General features: G+C 36.9%; 1 protein-coding gene across 1 annotated transcript; it reads left to right on the top strand.

Annotated features, from left to right (window-relative positions):
• The first annotated feature begins 5,074 nt into the window (after window positions 1–5,074).
• Window positions 5,075–19,993, top strand: LOC145777200 (uncharacterized). The gene is made up of 9 exons (XM_082588520.1): window positions 5,075–5,193; window positions 5,689–5,757; window positions 5,976–6,137; window positions 13,136–14,458; window positions 14,695–14,799; window positions 15,515–15,583; window positions 17,871–18,136; window positions 18,382–18,561; window positions 18,650–19,993. Exons 1-9 carry the CDS (start codon window positions 5,130–5,132, stop codon window positions 18,716–18,718), a joined length of 2,307 nt encoding a protein of 768 aa, XP_082444646.1. The 5' UTR covers window positions 5,075–5,129; the 3' UTR covers window positions 18,719–19,993.
• The last annotated feature ends 267 nt before the right edge of the window (window positions 19,994–20,260 follow it).

Genomic DNA, 20,260 nt, shown 5'->3' with positions numbered 1-20,260 from the left:
TCTGGGGATCTCCCCAGAAAATTTTGAAAAATTACTTTGAATTTGGGGCATTCTGAGAGCATGTTCAACAAAAATTTGGGTATGAATATTACTGTAAAATGGTGCTGTCCAGTGGCATAGCAAAAGGATAAGATCATGTTTTCTTTGGCATTTTTCGGAAATAAAGCTATGTTTCCATGTTGAGTCTGGATGCATCCTATTTCGTCCCCCGATTTCGTACTCTAACTCTGGTACGAAATAGGTTGAATCTTTAAACATTTCTAACCCTGACGTGATTGCATAGCACGAACAATTGTTGAGAGAATATAATTTCCAGCACATTCTAGGGGCATCTAGAAAATGTTAATGCTGTATCCTTAGCTTCCATTTAAGCACAAAAGCTTTGGATTTTTAGGTTGCTTGAACGTTTGATGACAGTGAATCAGCATAATGACGGTGAATTCTTCGCTAAGAATGGATGGGAGTACCTACTTCTACACTATAATCAGCGCAATTTAGTTCAAGTGTTTCTTCACAATGTCTAGCTTTGATCTCCCAGTAATATTGATAAGGCAAGGTTGGTTACAAAATTAAATTATACGAGTAGGCTAAGTTTTGGTATTACAGTAAGAAAGAAAAGGCCCAGGAAAATTTTTATAAGTGAGAATGAATACGATGAACCTACAGTAGGCTACTTGCTCTCCATCACTTTCGCTCACATGACACGCAAACATAAACCTAAGGATAAAAGCCTAGTGAAACTTTGCACAGCAGAAAACACAGTAGCATGAGTGCAGAAGTTTTCAGATTCCTGCCCAGAGCATTGTGACGCAAGAAGCCACACGACCTTGTTCGGTGGAAGTTAATCAGTTATGTAGTGCATTGGGCAGCTACTGGGCGCTTTGACTCTTCAATGGTCTGGTCTGATGAAGGTCTTTCAGAGTGAAGAATTATCAACATAAAGTGATTAAGAATGACGATCGAAGTTAAATATCATGCGTCCGCAGTGAAACTTAATTTGTCCGCCGAGATAGCTGCTCAGACTGGACACGTTTGTCCGTTGTCAACAAAGTCGAATTTCGACCTATTTCGTCCCCTGAAAAGATCGAGAGAAATTTTGAAATGTTTGCGGCAACTCCGATCAGCGATTTCGCCTAAAAGTTGTTTTTTTCTCGATTTTTTCAGGGTACAAAATGTTCAGGTGACGTAATAGGTTGTTTTTCTATGTTTTCTTGTTGCTAATTCCTTCGTTGAATTCACTTGTTGAATTTTTCCATTAGAAATGACAAAAGTTAGGGTACTGCATTTTCTGAGTAAATTGTGGGCCCCCTAATTTGCGGGCCCTGTGCGATCGCACGGTTTGCACACACCAAAGACCGGCACTGTTCAGAGGAACGGGATTTCTAAATTGGCTACCTTAACTACCAAGAAGGGAATGAGTTAAGAAAAAGTGTTGCCAGATGTTTTTCAAACTGTAGGCATAAATGTTATTTTAAAGTAGCCTACTTGTAACATAAATTTTGTCCGTTTAAGACTAGCCCAAGTGTAAGGTTAAACAAAATTAGTCTAAAACAATTTGTGATCAACTCATCTTGCAGTGATATTTACAAACTTGCTTGAGATAAAAAGAAACTAGTAACTACAGGTATAAATGATAGCCTATGTTTGATTAACCTTTGAAATTCAAAATTTTTATAAAGATTTAAAAACGCCTTAGGATGGCAAAATATCACGTGTCAAGTGATAAGTTCTGTAATTGCTTTCCGGTTGTAAGTTTTGAATGTGGATGGAATTTGCAAACATTGTTGTGCTTTGATGGGTTTGACAGAGATGATAAAAAATTACTTAAACGAAATTTTCAAATAATTGTCAATGGGCAAAACTTGAAAATTCCAACTACCTATCACTAATCGATTGTGTTAAACTTAAGCGTTGCGGGGTATTGTTCAATTTCTTTGACTGAACTGTTATGTCACAGTAGCGCTAGCCCACACTCTTTACATAGGTGCCCACAATATCTGGCAACACTTAAATTTAACACTTTCTCTTATTGGCAGGTAGTCAGGATTTTCAACAAATTAGATTCCCGCTCAAGAAAACATAGATATACACCACTGATGATTTCAAACAAAGGTGAAACTCGAGTATGGCGGCTTTTATTTTTGTTCGATCGGGGCTTCAATGACTACTACGGTTCCACACAGGGGCTCTATCCACTTTTAGAATTCGGGGGGGTGATTTTTGGACAGTGGGCTAAAATCGTCATAGTCATTTCAACTTCTGGGGGGCTGCGCCCCCCAGACCCCCCATTGCAGCATCAGCTTCTTTCTGATCGAAGCATAGGGTTTCCAAGTCGTTTCACAAAGTATGTTTCTGAAAGGGCATTTTTGGGTAAGCAAACTGGTAGTCACTTAACAAGAAATATTTCTGGCACTGCAAATGAAAACTCGAACCAATCATAAACTACGTTTTCCGTGACGTGAAAAAGGGCGAAAAGAAGATGATACAAAGCAAATCAAGTGCTGGATTTTCTATCAGCTGTTTGTTTGTTTGTTTATTTGTTTTTCATATTTTTACCCTGCATTGCGAGAAAGCGGACTTGAACGCTTTGCATCGGTGTACGCCTTCTGACGTACACCTGACCCACGCTGCAGCCGACGGCAATGTCTGTTTCCGGTTATCTACTCTACTTATGACTTAAATTTGGTACTACCCATTACTCGAAATCGATCACTGAGTAGAGGCAATTATACTCATAGTGAAGTTGCTTCCCCAGAGAAACAACAGCAAGTGCGGGGGGTGGAGTCGAACATGCAGGCTCTCGACTGCGAGCCCAACGCGCTAACCACTCGACCACTGCTGCCGACTAAGTTGGCAGCTGGTTGGCTGTTTAGGGGTTAGGGTTAGAAAGTAGTCATTTCATTGATGTGGGTTCGATTCTCACAACTGCTATTGCTCTTTTTTGTTCTGTAATTACCAAATAAAGTTCAAAACAAAGATTAACTCTCTGGCTAAGTGCGAGAAAGGTCACAATTGGACGGTAGCCTCTTATAACATGTACTGATTGGTTGGCGGTGTCATTCTAGTCATTTGCAGTGGCAGAATTTTTTCTTGTTAAAGTGGCTGCCAAGCAAACTAAGAACACAATGTAAACGCCTGGCTCGTAGTTCAGGGTTGCCAAACCAAAAAATCATATTGAAATAAAATATAGTCATATTAATAAAAAATTTAAAATGTGCTAACAGCGAAAATATATTTTTCAAAATTTGATCAATAAAATATCACAAAACCTTTTCAAAGCCAAATGAGTGGGGGGGTGATTTTGCATTGATCACCCCCCCCCACTCCAATTAGTGGGGGGGTAATCACCCCCCTCACCCCCCCTTGGATAGAGCCCATGGTTCCACACATCTCCATAATTTTGCAAAGCTATGGAGAATCGTAAACTTATTTCTAGTAATTTGAGTAAACAATGTCTAAAGGAAATTTTTGTTCTCTTTTTGGTGTATATTTCAAAGCGCAGGAACATTGTATTTTTCTGTTATATATAATATAGCCTATAATTTTTCTGTGTCTGACGTGACGAAATTATCATTTCCGTAGGGTAGCAATTGCCTAGTAGACCGTATGGTCGTTTCGTTGTCTCCCTGCCAGTAATGGAACTTGTGCCACTTTTGCAGTGTATAGGCTATATAACTTGCATATTCCTACTATGTAGGGCTACTGTTCCTGTTTTTTTTTCAAATGAGCCATTGATTGTTATTATTATGTTGGTTGTGAAGTGAAAGTCTGAATAAATAGCTTGGATTTCTTCAACTTCTAAATCTTCAAAATTTGTAAGCAATTATAAAAGAATTGCGTTTCAACTTCCACCAACGTAGGAACAACGTAAATAAAGAGCCTTTTTGCTCATGCTTTCAAGTTCAAAACTTTTTTCACCAAGAACATTTTCTTTTTTCTATCGTTTTCCTGGCCACGCATTGCACACGTGATCATTCGGTTATAACGCGCGAGCGGCTCAGCGCTTCTGCACAGTCGACAACTTGTAGGATAAGGTTCGAATCTTGGAAAGGTCAAACTAAAACTGTAGAAATAAATTTTGTTGCGCTGTTTCTAGTTTAATTAGTGAGGATAAGTCAGAGTTAGAGCAACAATGTCTCGGTTGCACAGTTGAATGGTGAGAGCCCTGGTATGACGTTCAATAGGATGCCGGTTCGACACCGCTCAAAAGCATGCGATTGTGTTTTTCACATGACACTTTAACGACGCATGCCTGAAAATTGCTTCCTTGCCTTCCATCCATTCAAACTAAATCTTCAACCCCCGGGCTTAAGCTTTAGAGGTGACAAAATAGTGTGACTAACATTTAACCTTTAGAAGGTTGGGCTCCTGGAGTCTTGCTCAGTTTGGGGGGCTGTCGATTCTTCGTATGCTTTAGGAATGATATCTCTGTTATTTTTTAAGGCATCGGTTTCAAAATTTGGGATTCACTTTGTAAAATTATTCACGCTGAGTATATCCGAAAATTAAAACTATGTGAATTTTAGAACTGCTCATATAGGCTACGTTGAAATGTTGAGGTGACTTATGACTGTAATTATTGTAGAGTGAGTGTACACATTATTTTTTGGTAGAGTAATGAAGAACATGCATTGCAATGTTGTGATTAAAATTTTTTTACACAGTTTTACATACAGCCAATTCCCTTCACGCTGTGAAACAGTTAAGATTAACGAGGCATGGGCCAAATTAATTACTTTTATCCAGCTGGTGGGAAAATTTTGAACAGAATATGAAATATTTCAGAGGATGTGCTGAGAAATGCCTTATATCTCTCGGTGAATAAAAGTTAGGAAAAGTCAAGAAATCTCGTAGTCGCAGCCTCAGTAGTTTTAGAGATACAATTGTTGATACAAAAAAGTTGAATTGACAGCCCCCCTAAACCTTCAAAGGTTTAAACAAGTTTGTAAAATGGGATGCTAAGCAAAGTGGCTTGTCGCCATAAAACATATTCAATCAAACTTTATAATTGCTTGATTTGTCTTTTTTGTTGTTACTGGAGCGCTATTATAATCTCTGCAATTGTGTTTTGTAGCATCAACTACTAAGTTTTAATATTCTATTCTGTCGACTTCCACAAGTTAGAAAACATGTCTCTCTCAAACAATGACGAAGGAATTGCAGTTGTTCCAACTGAGGAAGTGATGGATGAAGGTGAGTTTGATTTGATGGTTGGTACGACGCTCAATATGATGCCGGTTCGACACCGCTCAAAAGCATGCGGCTGTGTCTTTCACATGACACACGATGCATGCTTGAAAATTGGTTCCTTGCCTTCCATCCATTCCGTGCGCGGACATTTTGCCGAACGGACAAATTGCCGAAAGGACTAAGCAGTGATATCTGTTTGTGAATGATATTTATGTGTTGTTAGGTTATAATAATACATATAATACATTTGCATAATTTCGGCTTGGATTTGAGGGTTGGATATAATGCGCCATTGTTCTCGACCATGAGCTGTTTGTACTGCACTTTCATAAGTTAATTTTGTCCATTTAGTGATGTTTGTTGTTATTGCTTGCGCTATAATTGCTTGATTTGTCTTTTTTATTGTTACTGGAGCGTCATTATAATCACTTGCAATTGTGTTTTGTAGTATAAGCTACTAAGTTTTAGTATTCTAATCTGCTGACTTCCACAAATTAGAAAACATGTCTCTCTCCGACAATGACGAAGGAATAGCAATTGTTCCAAGTGAGGAAGTGATGGATGAAGGTGAGTTTGATTTGATGGTTGTTCTAACATGTTGATAAATTTGATAGCATTGTTTTTTAGGTATTTTACACATTTCAAAATATTTTGCTTATTTTGGTGAAAGTGAACAAAACTTACAACCGCCGTGATCCTGGCATCAAGTCATCAACGTCTTCTTACGTTAAATTCAAGGCTCAAATGTTAATTGTCAAAACAATATATAATAAGTTTGCTTACAGGACAAGCTCAGCAACAACTGACTTACCAGGACAACCGACAGCTTCCTACATCTCTCTATCAGCATGTTGATCAACAAGTGGTCCAGGTTGATCAGCGGCAGAATTTTACAACGGTGATCTACAACTTGCCGGAGCAAAGTTGTGTTCCATTTGGAGATGAAGGTTTGTACTGTTTATATTTGATTGAAATAGTTTCCATAATTATGGTAATAATTTCTCGGTTGATAAAACATCAGAGCATTTAGTTTAATGATGATAGACATTGAGAGTTTTCAAACTGTTGCTAAGTTGCCATGATTTAATTGAAAAGCTGTATCAGCAGTTTCAATTGTCAATGAATCTTGCTTCATCATCAATTGTAACTATGCCAAGCTATGCAAACAAATCAGCATCATACTTTTAATCTTCGTAACAACGGAAACTTAAAAGATACAGCAAAATGTTCTAACAATTAGAAAAATATATCGTTGATTTAGTTTCAAGGCTGGAATGATACAAAAAACATTATAAAGTCACTTTGTTTGTTGCAATAAGAATGTAGATATTTTAAAAGTAACATTTAAAAAAACGGGATAATTTAAAGTATCATTACATCTCTTTGCATTTTGTTTATTTAATAAAAAACAAACGTTACTAAATATCAACAATATTGTTAATCAGGGTTTTGTGAATACGCTTAAATTAATGAATTTCAAATGTTTTGAATACAGGATAAATATTACATGAAGAGTTTTACTTCAATTCCAAACATAATTTAATTTCCAAATTGGGCTGTTCAAAACAATTTTTTTGTTCGAAACAAAATTTTTCACAAACAATCAAAATTTGAAACGAAACATAACAAAATCATGTCAAATATTTTTCCATTGAAAAGAAATGCTTTAAAATTTTGTAACGAAAGTATTTCTGAAAATTTAAAAAATAATGCTAAACTTAATTCTTTTACTAAAATAAGAAACATAAACGCGTAAAAGAATGTCATCAGTTTATCTAAAAAAGTCTTCATAACAAGGAAGAGAAACTAATCCAGAGAGGCTTGGCCTAATGGGAATTTGAAGCTCATAACCTTTTATTTAAGACATGTATGACGTCACAATAATTTGGTTTAACTTACAGAAGCGCTAAAGTAAGAGCGAATTACGTGAGTAACATTTAGGGATTTCTAGTTGTACGTGATGCGAAGGCACCTACTCAGAGGAGAGTACGTTATAAAACAGTATTGCCAGGTGATTTTTCAAGAATTTTTTTCTATTTTTGGTCAGCTCAAAAGTAAATCGTTGCTTTGTAGTTAAATCTGTTCAAAATTTTGTAAAATTCAAGAAATTCAATTTATTTTTGCGATAATTTATAGAAATTATTACTGTTCAAAGCAATTAAGCTACAGCCAGAAAATACAAAATTACCAAATGAGCTCCTGCCCTGCTACGCAACACAATCAAGTTATCGGCAAGTAGATTTCAAATTCTTACATTAATGAAGTTTTTATTGATTTTTTTTTTATTTTAAGTTGCAGTTTTTTCATAATAAAGTTATTGCAACATATCATTAACACCAAAAGTTATTTTGTTGTATCCAGGCTTACAACTAGTTAAAGTGTTAATTGTTTAAAGCTTTTATAAGTCTTGGGTAAAGTAGTGAAAAGATGCTAAAGTCATAGAAAGGATCAGGCACTAAGGCACTTCCTCTATGGGCGATCACAAATCTAAACTTCAACGAATCAATAAATGACATAAACTCTAAAGTTTTTGCCCGAAGTCAATCTTTATACGATCGACGACTAGCTATCTCCCACACAGCATTACAATTTTAGTTCGGTTGCCAAATCCAATTTTTTGGCTGAACATGGAAATGTTATGCAGTTTTTTTTTTATTGATTTTGGTAGCCTACAGTCTACTCTTTCAGAATCTGCCGGGTGCACTCCGCGCATCCTTGAGCGTTTTGAGAAAGTCAACATGGCGTCCAAAATGGCTGTCATTTCAGATAACTCCCTATAACTCAGTTAGTATTTGACCTAAGATGATAATTTTGATGTCTAACCATATGTTTTGAGGGGCAAGGAATACATTGAAACTATTTATTTGACTGGTTGGGGATTGCATCATGTAGAAATGCAATAATGCCGCCAATAGGGCTGCCATATTACAAATTTCAAACAAAAACAAACAAATTCACTTGTATTTGGTCTACTCTAAAATGATAATTTTGGTGTCTATCCATATGTTTCGTTGACAAGGAATCTATTTAAAGGATTAAAACATTTGCATATAAATTATATCACAGCAAAATTCAAAATGGCTGCTGATATATTTGCCAAATACTTACTGTAAATTTCTTAATCTCGAACTCCTACTATGCTACGTAATCACTTTGCTTTCTGACTGATAAGCGCGAACTTGCGTCTCAGCAGGCTTGTAAGAAACATCGTAAAATAAGTATAAAGAAGTAAGTATAAGAAAAGTAAGTAGAAAAGTAAGAAAGTGTTCTTATAACGAGGTATTACGCTTTAAGCGTTCAGCTGCAACAATAGAACGATCCTGTCTTGGCATATCTGATGCATCAGACGGTTTTGTACAAGTAGTTGTCGATACTTTTGATGCTGAAATCTCGTCGCAAAATGGAAAACTTTCCACCCACTCGTTAGCTGTTCTGGTTACACATCCTGAATCACCATCTGATGCTGATCGATACCATAGAGAGACAATCCCACGAATTTCAAAGGAGGAGATGTCGGAGGCAATAGAATATGATGTCACTATACAGAGATACAATGGTTCCAAGAAACCAAAAATGCCCGAGAGTGTTGCTGTTAGAACAGTTCTCTCACTCAAGTTACTTGCGCAACAGGCTACTCTAAAACAAAGAGCGGACGAAACTGACTTCGCCTTCTTTCAGGATGTTCAGAAACAGAATTGTCCCGAGTACAATGGCTACAACACAGCTCTTACACGCAATCAAGGCCAAACAGAACAACCTAAGACTAAGACGGCATACCTGCCTTTGATTGATCCTGTGCCATCCCACCCAGATACAATAATGACAGCAATGGTGGAAGCTCAAAAGGTGACACATAATGCTGACCAAAAGTTTGTGTTATTTACCTGTGACTTACAACCATATAAAGTTGCATTACATGTGAAGTGGGCTTACCCAGAAAGGTTTTCAGATGTCATCCCGCGCTTGGATGGTATGCACTTTTTGATGAGTTTCATAGACTGCATCGGGGCTCTGATGGAAAACAGTGGACTGGAGGAAGTTCTGAGTGATGTGTTTGGAGGAGTCGCAAAAATGTTGACTGGAAAGAAATTTCTGCAGAACGTTCGAGCATTGAGAATGCTGGATGAGGAAGTTCTTCGAGGAGTACTTGATTGAAATACACTTGAGTCAAAGGAGGATTTCGTGGAGGTCTTGGAGAACATAGCCAAAATGAATAAGACTGCCAAAACTATGGGTGGACATGTTGATCAAACCAGTGTTCCTTATCATGAAGTTTGTCCGAGCTGAGCGGGAGGCTGATCGGCTGTTGCATCTTGAGGCATGCAAACAAATACTTCCCTATTTCTTTGCCGCTGGTCATATGCATTATGCAAGGTATAGGATGTGCTACCTAAGGGAAATGGAAGCCCTCCCAGAAGAGGTACTAGTCCGGTTCATGAAAGTGGAGCATGTGATGAGGCACCTGCGCGGACTATGGAATGGCCTACGGAGTGATATGTTTATAGAAACTACTTTCATGAGATATGGCCATGCCCCAAATGGCATCATAGGAATAACCTTGAAGCCGGATACGCTCAAGATCTGGGCATTGAGTCTTCATACATGTAGTACTGTGGAGGCTGCTCTGGGCGAAATGCTTGGAGATTCTGGAGACCAGGGAAGTGGGCATAAGGAAGAAAAGAAGGCACGGATAAATAATCACAACAATGACCGAGAAGCCATAAGGACGAAGCTTCAAAAATGTATGGATCCACTTGATCCCGAGAAACATCCAGAGGATCTAGTGAACATTGCACCTGGTCAACATGGAACCCCGGCAGTGAATGTGCAGGAGGCTGTGCAGAAAGGATTCAAACAGATGTGCGAATTTGGAGAGAATTTACCTGATGGCTTACATGAAACAATTCACAAGACCGTGACTACCATGGTGGCTACAAAGAAACATGTGACTGTGGGAGGTAGTAAAGTGTACGACATGAATGTCATCTACTCCAAGGTCATAGGCCAACAGGATAGTGGGCGTGATGTTGACATAAAAGATGTCCTATCCTACGAAGTGGCCCCAGTACCAACGTCTATGTTTGACCCCACAGAAAAAATGAGAACTGCAACATCAAAGTCTTCCTTAAAGCGACATCTTCAGGTTGAGGTATCTGCTCGGACAACAGCAAGTGGCACTTCGGTAGTTGTGATTGATGGTTCAGCCCTACTCTGGGTGGTTTCTTGGCCTGCAGAGGGCACCACTACAGACTACGCAAACAACTTGAAACACGCCATTGCCAAGAGACTAAAAGTAGGGGACGTTCACCTAGTGTTCGATCGGTACTACAATTACAGTACTAAGAGTGTTACCAGAAGTGCTAGGGCCACTGGAGTTAGCCGAGTCCACGAGCTGCTGTTGAACAGCAAGTTACCACCTCAAAAGACTGTATTGACGGTAACCGAAAACAAGAAGCAGTTGATGAACCTGATTGTCACACTTCTGATTGAAGACGAGTCATTCCATGAATACACCCAAACTCACAAGTTGATAGTGATTGTTGAGGACGTTGCCCCATTTGATATCAGCCATGGTGGTGTAGTGATCAGAAGGGCGGACCTTTCAAGTAGTCATGAGGAAGCGGACAATATCATTCTCCAACAGGTGATGCTGTCTGCTCGAAATAATGAAGAGAGTGATATATAACTGTGATATCCGATGACACTGACGTTTTCATTCTCTTGCTTCATTATTATCACGTTGGAAGCAGGAAAAATAGTATCACCATGGAATCACCAATTAAGGAACGAACAGTCATTGACATTGGAAAAACCGTAGAGAAGCATGTGTCTTTTGTGAATGAACTCCTGCCAGCCCATGCTCTTACTGGGTGTGATACGGTAGCATGCTGCTATGGGGTTGGCAAAGGTACTGCATTGAAGGTTCTGAAAGATGGTCACTCACTGTCACTTTTAGGGGTCATTGATTCTCCCATAGAATCAGTAATTGCGCAGGCAACCACATTCATGTCAGCCTGTTACGGTCAATATACTACGAGTAAATCAATGTCCGAAGCACGCTGGAGGGTATGGGCATCCAAAACGGGTCGGGCCTCCGCAGTACCATCAAAACTTTGTTCCCTTCCTCCTACAAGTGAGGCCTTTAAAGAGAATGTAAGAAGGGCCCATCACCAAGCCATTGTGTGGCGTTCACTGGAAGACAGCAATCCGCCTGAACTTGATGCAGAAATGTACGGATGGGTGAAAGACTCGAAACTTAAAACGCTACAACCGGTCCTCCTTCCCGCAAATGTTGAACTCACCCCAGAAACTGTCATGATCAGATGTGGATGCAAGAGTGACAACCCCTGCAAAACGCTTTCTTGCAGCTGCACAAGGGATGGTTTGAATGTGCAATATTCTGTGCGTGTTATGCTGCAGGTTTCAGCCCGACTCTTACTTAGCATTTCAATTCAATTGGACAACATCACAGATTTATGGACTAGGTGACTTAATGACGAGATGATAACCACAACTGACTGTGAGCTTGTACATTAGGCTACTAATGGTAACATTTGTGATAACTAATGGTTACATTTGTGAGTGATGTTATACTGTATGTTAGATGGTATTTCACAAGCAAAAGTCGCAGAAATAATGATTTTCTATAAGTATTCAGCAAATATATCAGCAGCCATTTTGGATTTTCCTGCGATGTAATTCATATGCAGCTGTTTTAATCCCTTAAAATGGATTCCTTGTCAACGAAACATACGGATAAACACCAAAATTATCATTTTAGAGTAGACCAAATACAAGTGAATTTGTTTGTTTTTGTTTGAAATTTGTAATATGGCAGCCCTATTGGCGGCATTATTGCATTTCTACATGATGCAATTCCCAACCAGTCAAATAAACAGTTTCAATGTATTCCTTGCTCCTCAAAACATATGGTTAGACACCAAAATTATCATCCTAGGTCAAATACTAACTGAGTTATAGGGACATTGTGAAGAAACATATTGAGTTATAGGGAGTTATCTAAAACGGCAGCCATTTTGGACGCCATCTTGAATTTCTAAAAACGCTTAAGGGTGCGCGGAATGCACTCGGCAGATTGTGAAAAAGTAGACTCTAGGCTACCAAAATCAATAAAAAAAAAAACTTTGCATAAAATTTCCAGGTTCAGTCATACTTCTGCCGGACTATTTCATTTACAATTTATTTGTTGCAAAACTGGTTTTCGTTCATAGAGAACTCATCAGTACAACTATTAATAAATTATAATAAACATTTAATTAAAGTAGAGATGAAATTATCAGCTTTAACAATAGTTAATCGTCCAACATTGAATGATTTATCTCCAATTCAAGCAAGGTCATAAAATTTCCATTTCTTTATTCCATATTCAATTATTCATATTCCATTTCTTATAATTTTCTTCTTTTTATAGCAGTTACGCAGTAGCTTCAGATTGTAAAAGTAGAATTGAATTTTACCAGAGCTGCAGTGCTGTATATCGAAAACGAACAACTGTTAACAATCTAAAATGAATTACTGAAATGGCAAAATGATTTCGAAACGAAAACAAAAACAAGATATAGAGTTGCGTCTTCCAAGGAAACAAAATATTTTGCTTCGAACAGCCCTGTTTTTGAAACATAATGATTTGTTAAAGTTGCTAAAATAATTTAATCTTACAACTAACAAATTCCTTCACAAAAGTTTGTAATATTGCATTGAAAATATATAAAACGTACAGTATGACCTGTACAAGAAATGAGACGTTAAATCAAATTCTTCTCTAAATTTAGCTTTATAAATTTGGACTCTCGATTAAACTTTTATTTTACTTGGTTGAACAAAAAGTCACTCAATGTCTAATCAAGTAAGGTTGCCAACAAAACCAGTCCCCATGCAATTGCCCAAATAATTTTAGAAAACAATTTTCATTTTTGCTTTTTAGATTCAAAACAAGAATTAAAAAAACTCCAAAATAGCACTCGCAAACAATATCATCGCAAATATGATGTTGATCTCTCCAATTTTGAAGTTTCTTCAGAGGGTCTGCCAGAAATTTATCCAGAAATGTTTCAAGTTGCTTTTTACCAAGGAAGGCTCATTCCTGATGATGACAATTACAATCCCAAAATTCAAGGCATTGAGTTAGCTGAATCTGACCAAGCAGTAACAATAGATCAATTAGTTTCTGATATTCGAAAGAACAGGTTTGTATCGATTATTGGATATCCTGGGTCAGGAAAAACAACCTTGTCGAAACGCCTGGCACGACGACTTTCTCAAAATGACGACTATCTTGTCCTAAGGAAGCTTTTTATGGAGATGAATGACTGGAACGAACAATTATCATTGAAAGAGTTTCTACTGGGAGATTGCAATTACAACTTAAGCGATCAAAAACAGGACTCTGTTTTTAAATGGATCAGAGACAATCCAGAAAATTGCTTTATAATTTTAGATGGATTTGATCAGGTAAGTTGGACCCTGAGCAGCAACGTGAAACTATCCAACTACTACACTCCACTTCAATATCAGAAACTTATTTCGAATCTTTGTTTGGGAAGATTTCTTAAAAATTGTCACTTGATATTCACTTCTCGACCACACGCTATGCTTCATATTCCTAAAACATGTCGACCCAAATGCACTTACTTCATTCGTGATCTGACGACTGACAACATGAAAACGTTATTCCACGCTTTAGTGAACAACCAACAACAATCAATGATCCTTTTGAACGACCTTATAGTAAAAACTCCACATTTAACTTCAATGTTTCACAACCCTCTGATGCTGCAACTCTACTTGAGAGCATCTCTTGGTTCGTCAAAATTTGTTGATATGTCCACGATGACCAGGATATTTCATACTGTGTTATTAAATCTTAAAACCTCTACACACGCCTGCGTTTCCACATCAGATGATATCGTCATTAGACTTTCCAAAATCGCCTATGAAGCAACAGAAAGAGGAACCGTGTTAATCACAACAGACGATCTTGAAAAAGAGCATCTCTCTAGTCAGGTAGTTCAAGATCTTGTCGTCACTCTATTGGGAGTAAACAGAGAATATGCACTCCTGGAAGGGCAGCAACGGTTATATTTTAGTCACCAGACCTTCCAAGAGTACTTCAGTGCTTTATACATCTGTCGTGAAATGTCATTACCTGATTTTACGTCATTCGCCCAAAATTACTTATTGAAGGATCACTGGGCTGTTGTTATCCAATTTACGGCCGGACTCCTTTTGGATCCGATCATGAACAAAGGTAAGTTTGTGTTTTATCTGCAGACAATTTATCATAAAACTAACAACAAATTATGTTATCGCGTTTCTTGTCATTATAATAAGTTAATACATGATTTATCAACTTTATGGGGAAAAATCATTACAATAATTTATCCTCCTTAAACAAATTTTATTTGACTAATAAAACCTTGAGACTTTATGTCATTTTATATAATAATGATTGCACCAACAATAATACTTTCTTTAAATCTGTAGATCTGTCGAGCTCTGCAGTTAACAAAATTCCTTCAATGGAATCTATGTCAGGACTGACACAAACGTCATCTCAACCAACAACTTCATCTTCACAAATTGCTTCAAGTAGGAATATAAGCTAGATTTTTAGCATTTATCAAGTGACAAGGAGCAATATATGCTTGCTTATCTGTTACAAGTAATTCCAAGTAAGAAATAAATTATATGATTTCATGTAAGAAATAGCTTTCAAAACATTATTTCACATAACAATAGAAGAGAGATGCTTTTTCAAACCTTTCAAATGTTTTTGCTGTTATTGATGATTACAGGACAAAAATAATTTCAAATATTCAACTTTTAGGTTTTCCTCAAATTTAATTAAAATAACAAACTTTACGTCTTTGCCTCGTTTTATCGCAATAAATTAGGACTTTAACAACACTGTATGAAGTAGCCTGTTAAAAGACAGGCTAGTAGCCTGTGTTTTAACAGGCTACTTTGTTTCTACACTTCGAACGTTGAAAAGTTCATTTGCACACCAGTATTTTTTGTTTAATTGAGATAAAACGAGAAGCCAGAGTGTAGTAAAGTTAATGATGCATTCCCAAAATCTTTTTTAAATGCTTTGTAGCAAATATGTTGACAAAACCCAGATCTGTACCGCTCGTCAAAAGTTTACAACAAATTACAAACCAAAAATTTCAGTAAAGAAATTATTTTCAGAGCTTACAGTGATTTATTAATAAAGCTAATCTACTGTTTGACAATGGTGAGGCTGTACGTCTGCAAAGGTGGTGATGGAAAGCCGTAATTTTCATGAGAATTTAATTTGTTTCAGGTAAAAAGTTGGAAAAGCAGAAAGTATTTATTTCAGAGCTGAACAAGAAAATTGAAGAAGTTGCTGCAAGTAAGGAAATGTTTTTACCTGATCCACACAGTTTACTATTACCAAATTTGGGTTAGTCTACATGGGACTGAAACTCATATTACATTGCTTTTTGAGTGGTTCTCTTTTTAAAAAGTGTTCAAACTTCAAGTTAAAAACAATCAAAAACTGTAAAATTATCAAATGAAGAGAATCAGCCTGGTTCGGAAACAAAGGTTAAAACAACAAATATTAGATACAGGTATAGACACAGTAAGCACAAAAGCACAATAAGTAAGCTATACAACAAAAGTGGAAAAAGCATGGTCACGGTTCAGGCAAAAAAAGTCAATTTATTTGCCAAGCAAGACCTTGAAATTGAAATGGTCTTGACAAGATAGCTTAACTATTTTTCAACATTTTAGCCTACACCTTAGTTAAAGCTATACCGTCGATTATGGAGTGGTACCAGAGATGATCGGAGTCTGGTTTTTCAGGCCCCGTATCTCCTCCGCCTCCAAGCTAAACTCACTCCGCATCCGTTTTCCATCCTGTTGTTTGCGGCAAACTTTGCCTTCACATGCACTCAGGCTCCGGTTGAAAATAGACGGACTCCGGTTCCGGAAGTCCGGCTCCTGCTCATCTCTGGTGGCAACCCTTCGATTATAACCCTTTGACAACCCTTCAATTTGTCATGATTATTGACGGTACTCCGCTCTGAAGAGCAATACCTATGGCCCTTCTAAGAGCTATAATTTACTGACGTAAAAAAACGTTAAATTTTTTCTTGGAAGCACAAAACTCAATACTTATAAAATTAAATTTCAAGAAATTGTTTAATTTAATGTATTTAAAAAAAATGCTCAAACATAGTTTGGTGGCCGTGCTTAAATTACGTTCATCGACCTAATCCTTAAATCTTCATCGCATGCACACTTTAAACTTTTGTGGCTTTGCACCTTTTCCTTTTGTTAGTTTTGTTCCCGTATACTATTTGTAACTTTATCATTGCTGTTGTTTTCCGACAAACAAAATAAATTTGAATTGAATAAAACAATGAACTTATGGCACTTAAATCATTTTTTTATTTTGGGCAAGACTACGCAGAAATCCCGCGTCAAACTGCAGACGACAGTTCGTGTTGGTAGCCACTTTAACAAGAAGAAATTCTGCCACTGCCAGTGAAACCTTGAACCAATCAGAAGCTACGTTGCCTGTGACTTCAACCAATCAGAACATGTTATAAGAGCTACCATCTAATTGTGACCCTTCTAGCACTCAGCCAGAGAGTTGATTATTACTTTGAACTTTGTTTGGTAATTACAGAAGAAAAAATAGCAATCGCAGTGGTGGAAACCAAACCCATGTCAATGAAATGAATACTTTCTAGCACTATCCCTAACCCCCAAACCAACCAGCTGACACAGAATCTATCACTTGATTGGCTTTGTATCATTTTTTCGCCCTTTTTCACGTCACATAAAGCTTAGCTTATGATTGGCTGATTGGTTCGAGGTTTCACTGGCAATGGCTGAACTTTTTCTTGAAAGTGGCTACCGTTTATGTTGGTTGTTGACAGAGTTACCAAACTTGTAGTTTATCAGCAAAGTCAAACTTGTCTTTTTACGTTTTCGCGTAATTTTTGCAACATACAAATTTTTCGTAATTTTTTAAATCTGCAGGAGACAGCCATTTTGCTTTCAGTCGTTGAAGAGAAAGGATCAGCTTTGATTCAGTTGCAGCAAGAAATAGTTGGTTCAGCTTTCAATTCTGTTATCATTCTGCTTGGTTTCATCAGACAAATGTTTGAAGTTTGTTTTTGTCCGTGTTTTCTGAGTTTGCAACAAAAGCATCTGCTTAAATTGAGTTGCAGCAAGAAATGGCTGATTGGAAAATTTTCATGATCAAGTTCTAAAGTTGCTTTAAAGATTTTTCGAAAAAGAAATCAAATTTTATGTTAATTTTCAAACTGTAGTTAGTTTAATGTTTTAACAAAAGTTTAGTTTCCACCTGCAAAGCTAGCCTAAGTATTTTATCCTAATTTGATAAAACTCGAAGCCGTTAAAAACAAAACTTGTGATTTTGTGACCAGCTAACAAAAGTCTACTCAGGTTATTTTCAAATTAAAACTTTGACTCAAACCTGAAAGTTTTTTTCAAAATAATTTGTTTATATTTTTGTTTGCGATATAAATGAATTAATTTTTGTTCTTTAGTAAACAACTTGTGTTCAATGTTTGATTAGTTTATGGTTACAACCAAACTGTGATTTTAGATTACAGCCTGGTAAGCCGAGCTAATATTGATTGATATTATTCCTGCATTATTAGATCACAATGATGAACGCTCCATAATCCCCATTACAACGATTCTGCGAGAAGGCAACGACTTGAAAATGATCGTCACAGCAGGACGTCATTTTGATGGAGGGAGGATAGAGATAAGATCCTCCGACACTCAAAATGACATCCATGCTGTGACAACATTCCTCAAGTCAATGCCGAAGCAGGTTGGATCCCTTGATCTGTCCTCTTGCAAAATGACTTCCAATCGATTCCGTCCATGGAAGGAGGCGATCAAATCGATGCCTGGATCCGTAAGTCATGTTTAACTTTTATAACCAACGTTTACATTGATTTAAGTCAGTTGTTACGTTGATTCAACGTTGCATTGCGTTGTTTTAGCGTCTGAGTTTCAATAAGTTTCAGAAAGCAAGTTCGAGTTTCCAATGTTAATCATTTTCTAACAATTTCTTGTAAACATAAAATAAATAAACAAAAAGCCACAACATAATTAGATTGTCTATGTTCAATTGTTGAATTATAATTAATTTGTATTTAGATTGTTCGGATGCATCTCCAAGGCAACCTCCTATCTCTCAATGACGTCGTCAAAGTGTTTCACAAGATTGAGGATGAAGTTGTGATGCGGGAATCACTCGATGGCAGAGATGGAAGGGGAAGAGATCCGAACACGGAGGAAAGATCCAATCTACAAAAAGTACTGGATCGGTTGGACAAAGTGAGAGTTGTTTACGTTGTATCAACGTTATAACAATTAATTGTGTCAACATTAAATCAACGTCAATCATTCGCTTTGTCTTTTACAGAAGTTGAAGGTCGAGGTTGGCATCGATGGTGATTACAATCCTATTCAAATCATGCACGAAGATCAATGATGTTTTTATTTATTTGTTTACGTTTACAATAAAATTATGTGATGCAGTGATTTTGTTTGGTTGAGTTCAAAATACAACAACAAACTGCTTGTTTACATCAGGTGACGTAAAATCAACAAAAATGTTGATAATATTATCAAACCAAGGACTGTTTATGTTCTTCAACTTGAGATCGATAAAGATCAACAAACGTGAGTTTGTTTCTTAAACTTATTAATTTTTATGAAATAATTTCAATGAACAATTTAAATTAAGTTATTTGTTTACAGAGTTGCCAGGTTAGATAATTATTTTTTAATTTCAATGAGTGGTATCTAAAAGTAGCCATCGAGTTGAGCCACATTGTAGGCAACTTCAAATCAATTCATATGTATGCAATGTTGCCAGATTCAATCCTTTTTTTTAATCTGAGACTTGCAAGCGTTACTTCTAAATACCGATTATCAGGGTTGCTAATTCCATTCGGACTAGTTTTGCCAATTAAAGTTTAGATTCATCATCATTAAGTTCCTTCCTCTCGTCGAGGGTTGGAGGCAATGAGACGTCAAATTTCTCTGTTGTGAGATTTTTTTACTGCAGTTTTGTAATTAAGTCCTGACCAGTCTTCAATATCATTAGTCTAAATTCTTGGATGTTTACCCCTATTTCGTTTGCCGTTCATTTATCCTTCTAGTAGTTGTCTTTAAATAGAATTATTGCGAATCATGTGGCCAAAATATTTCAATTTTCTTGATTTAATTGTTTTTAGAATTTCCATGTTGGTTTGTATGCTGGATAGTACATCTTTGTTTGTGATTTTATCCTTCCATGAAATTTTAAGCATTCTTCTATAAATCCACATTTCAAATGCCTCAAGTCGTTTAAACCATTTGTGATGACAGTGTCCATGTTTCTGCATTGTAAAGTAAAGTAGTCCAGATATAACATTTCATAATTCGTTTTCGAGTGTTGATGTTAATTTTGCGTGTTGTTAATGTCTTTTTCATTTTTACGAAGTTGTTTCCTGCTATTTCTATTTGTCTCAATATTTCCTTATCGCATCTGCCATTTTCAGTTATTGTGTGTCCCAAATAGGTAAAGCTTTTGACTTGATCGACCAGCATTCCATCAATAGCAATATTTACACTTGGTACATTTTCTTTTCTCGTAATAATCATTGTTTTCGTCTTGTTTGTGTTGATTTTCATGTTATATTCCTTTCCAATATTGTTCACTTTTTCTATTATTGTTTGGAGAGCTTCTGCTGATTCCGCCAATAAAACAGTATCATCTGCATACTGTAGGTTTAGATTACAGTGAGGGAAACGGTATGATCCGATAACGAAAGTAGCGCTCTACTCCCTAGACGTAGCCTACATCAAAGTACTTATTGCCAGGTCGGCCAGTTTCATTTTGGATTGGTTTTGGTTTCATTTGGCCAGTTTCATTTTCGATCAAGGTGTAAACATTATTAAGGTGTAAACATCCTATTACGTTTTAAAATGTTTGCCAATTCCGGGGACTTAGAGAGCGTTACGGGACGGTTGACTGCGCTCCGTTCAC

This window comes from Aplidium turbinatum, chromosome 9 (genome assembly GCF_918807975.1).
Source record: "Aplidium turbinatum chromosome 9, kaAplTurb1.1, whole genome shotgun sequence".
NCBI classification, from domain to species: domain Eukaryota; kingdom Metazoa; phylum Chordata; class Ascidiacea; order Aplousobranchia; family Polyclinidae; genus Aplidium; species Aplidium turbinatum.
Note: the sequence above shows the minus strand (reverse complement) of the source record. Positions and strands in the feature narration are given on the sequence as shown.

What these genes read in the sequence shown, in the direction of transcription:
- LOC145777200 (XM_082588520.1), top strand. Translation starts at nt 5,130, where the DNA reads ATGTCTCTCTCAAACAATGACGAAGGAATTGCAGTTGTTCCAACTGAG. An exon ending in TGAGGAAGTGATGGATGAAG is followed by an intron (nt 5,758 to 5,975) that starts GTGAGTTTGATT and finishes GTTTGCTTACAG; the next exon opens with GACAAGCTCAGCAACAACTG. An exon ending in TGTTCCATTTGGAGATGAAG is followed by an intron (nt 6,138 to 13,135) that starts GTTTGTACTGTT and finishes TTTGCTTTTTAG; the next exon opens with ATTCAAAACAAGAATTAAAA.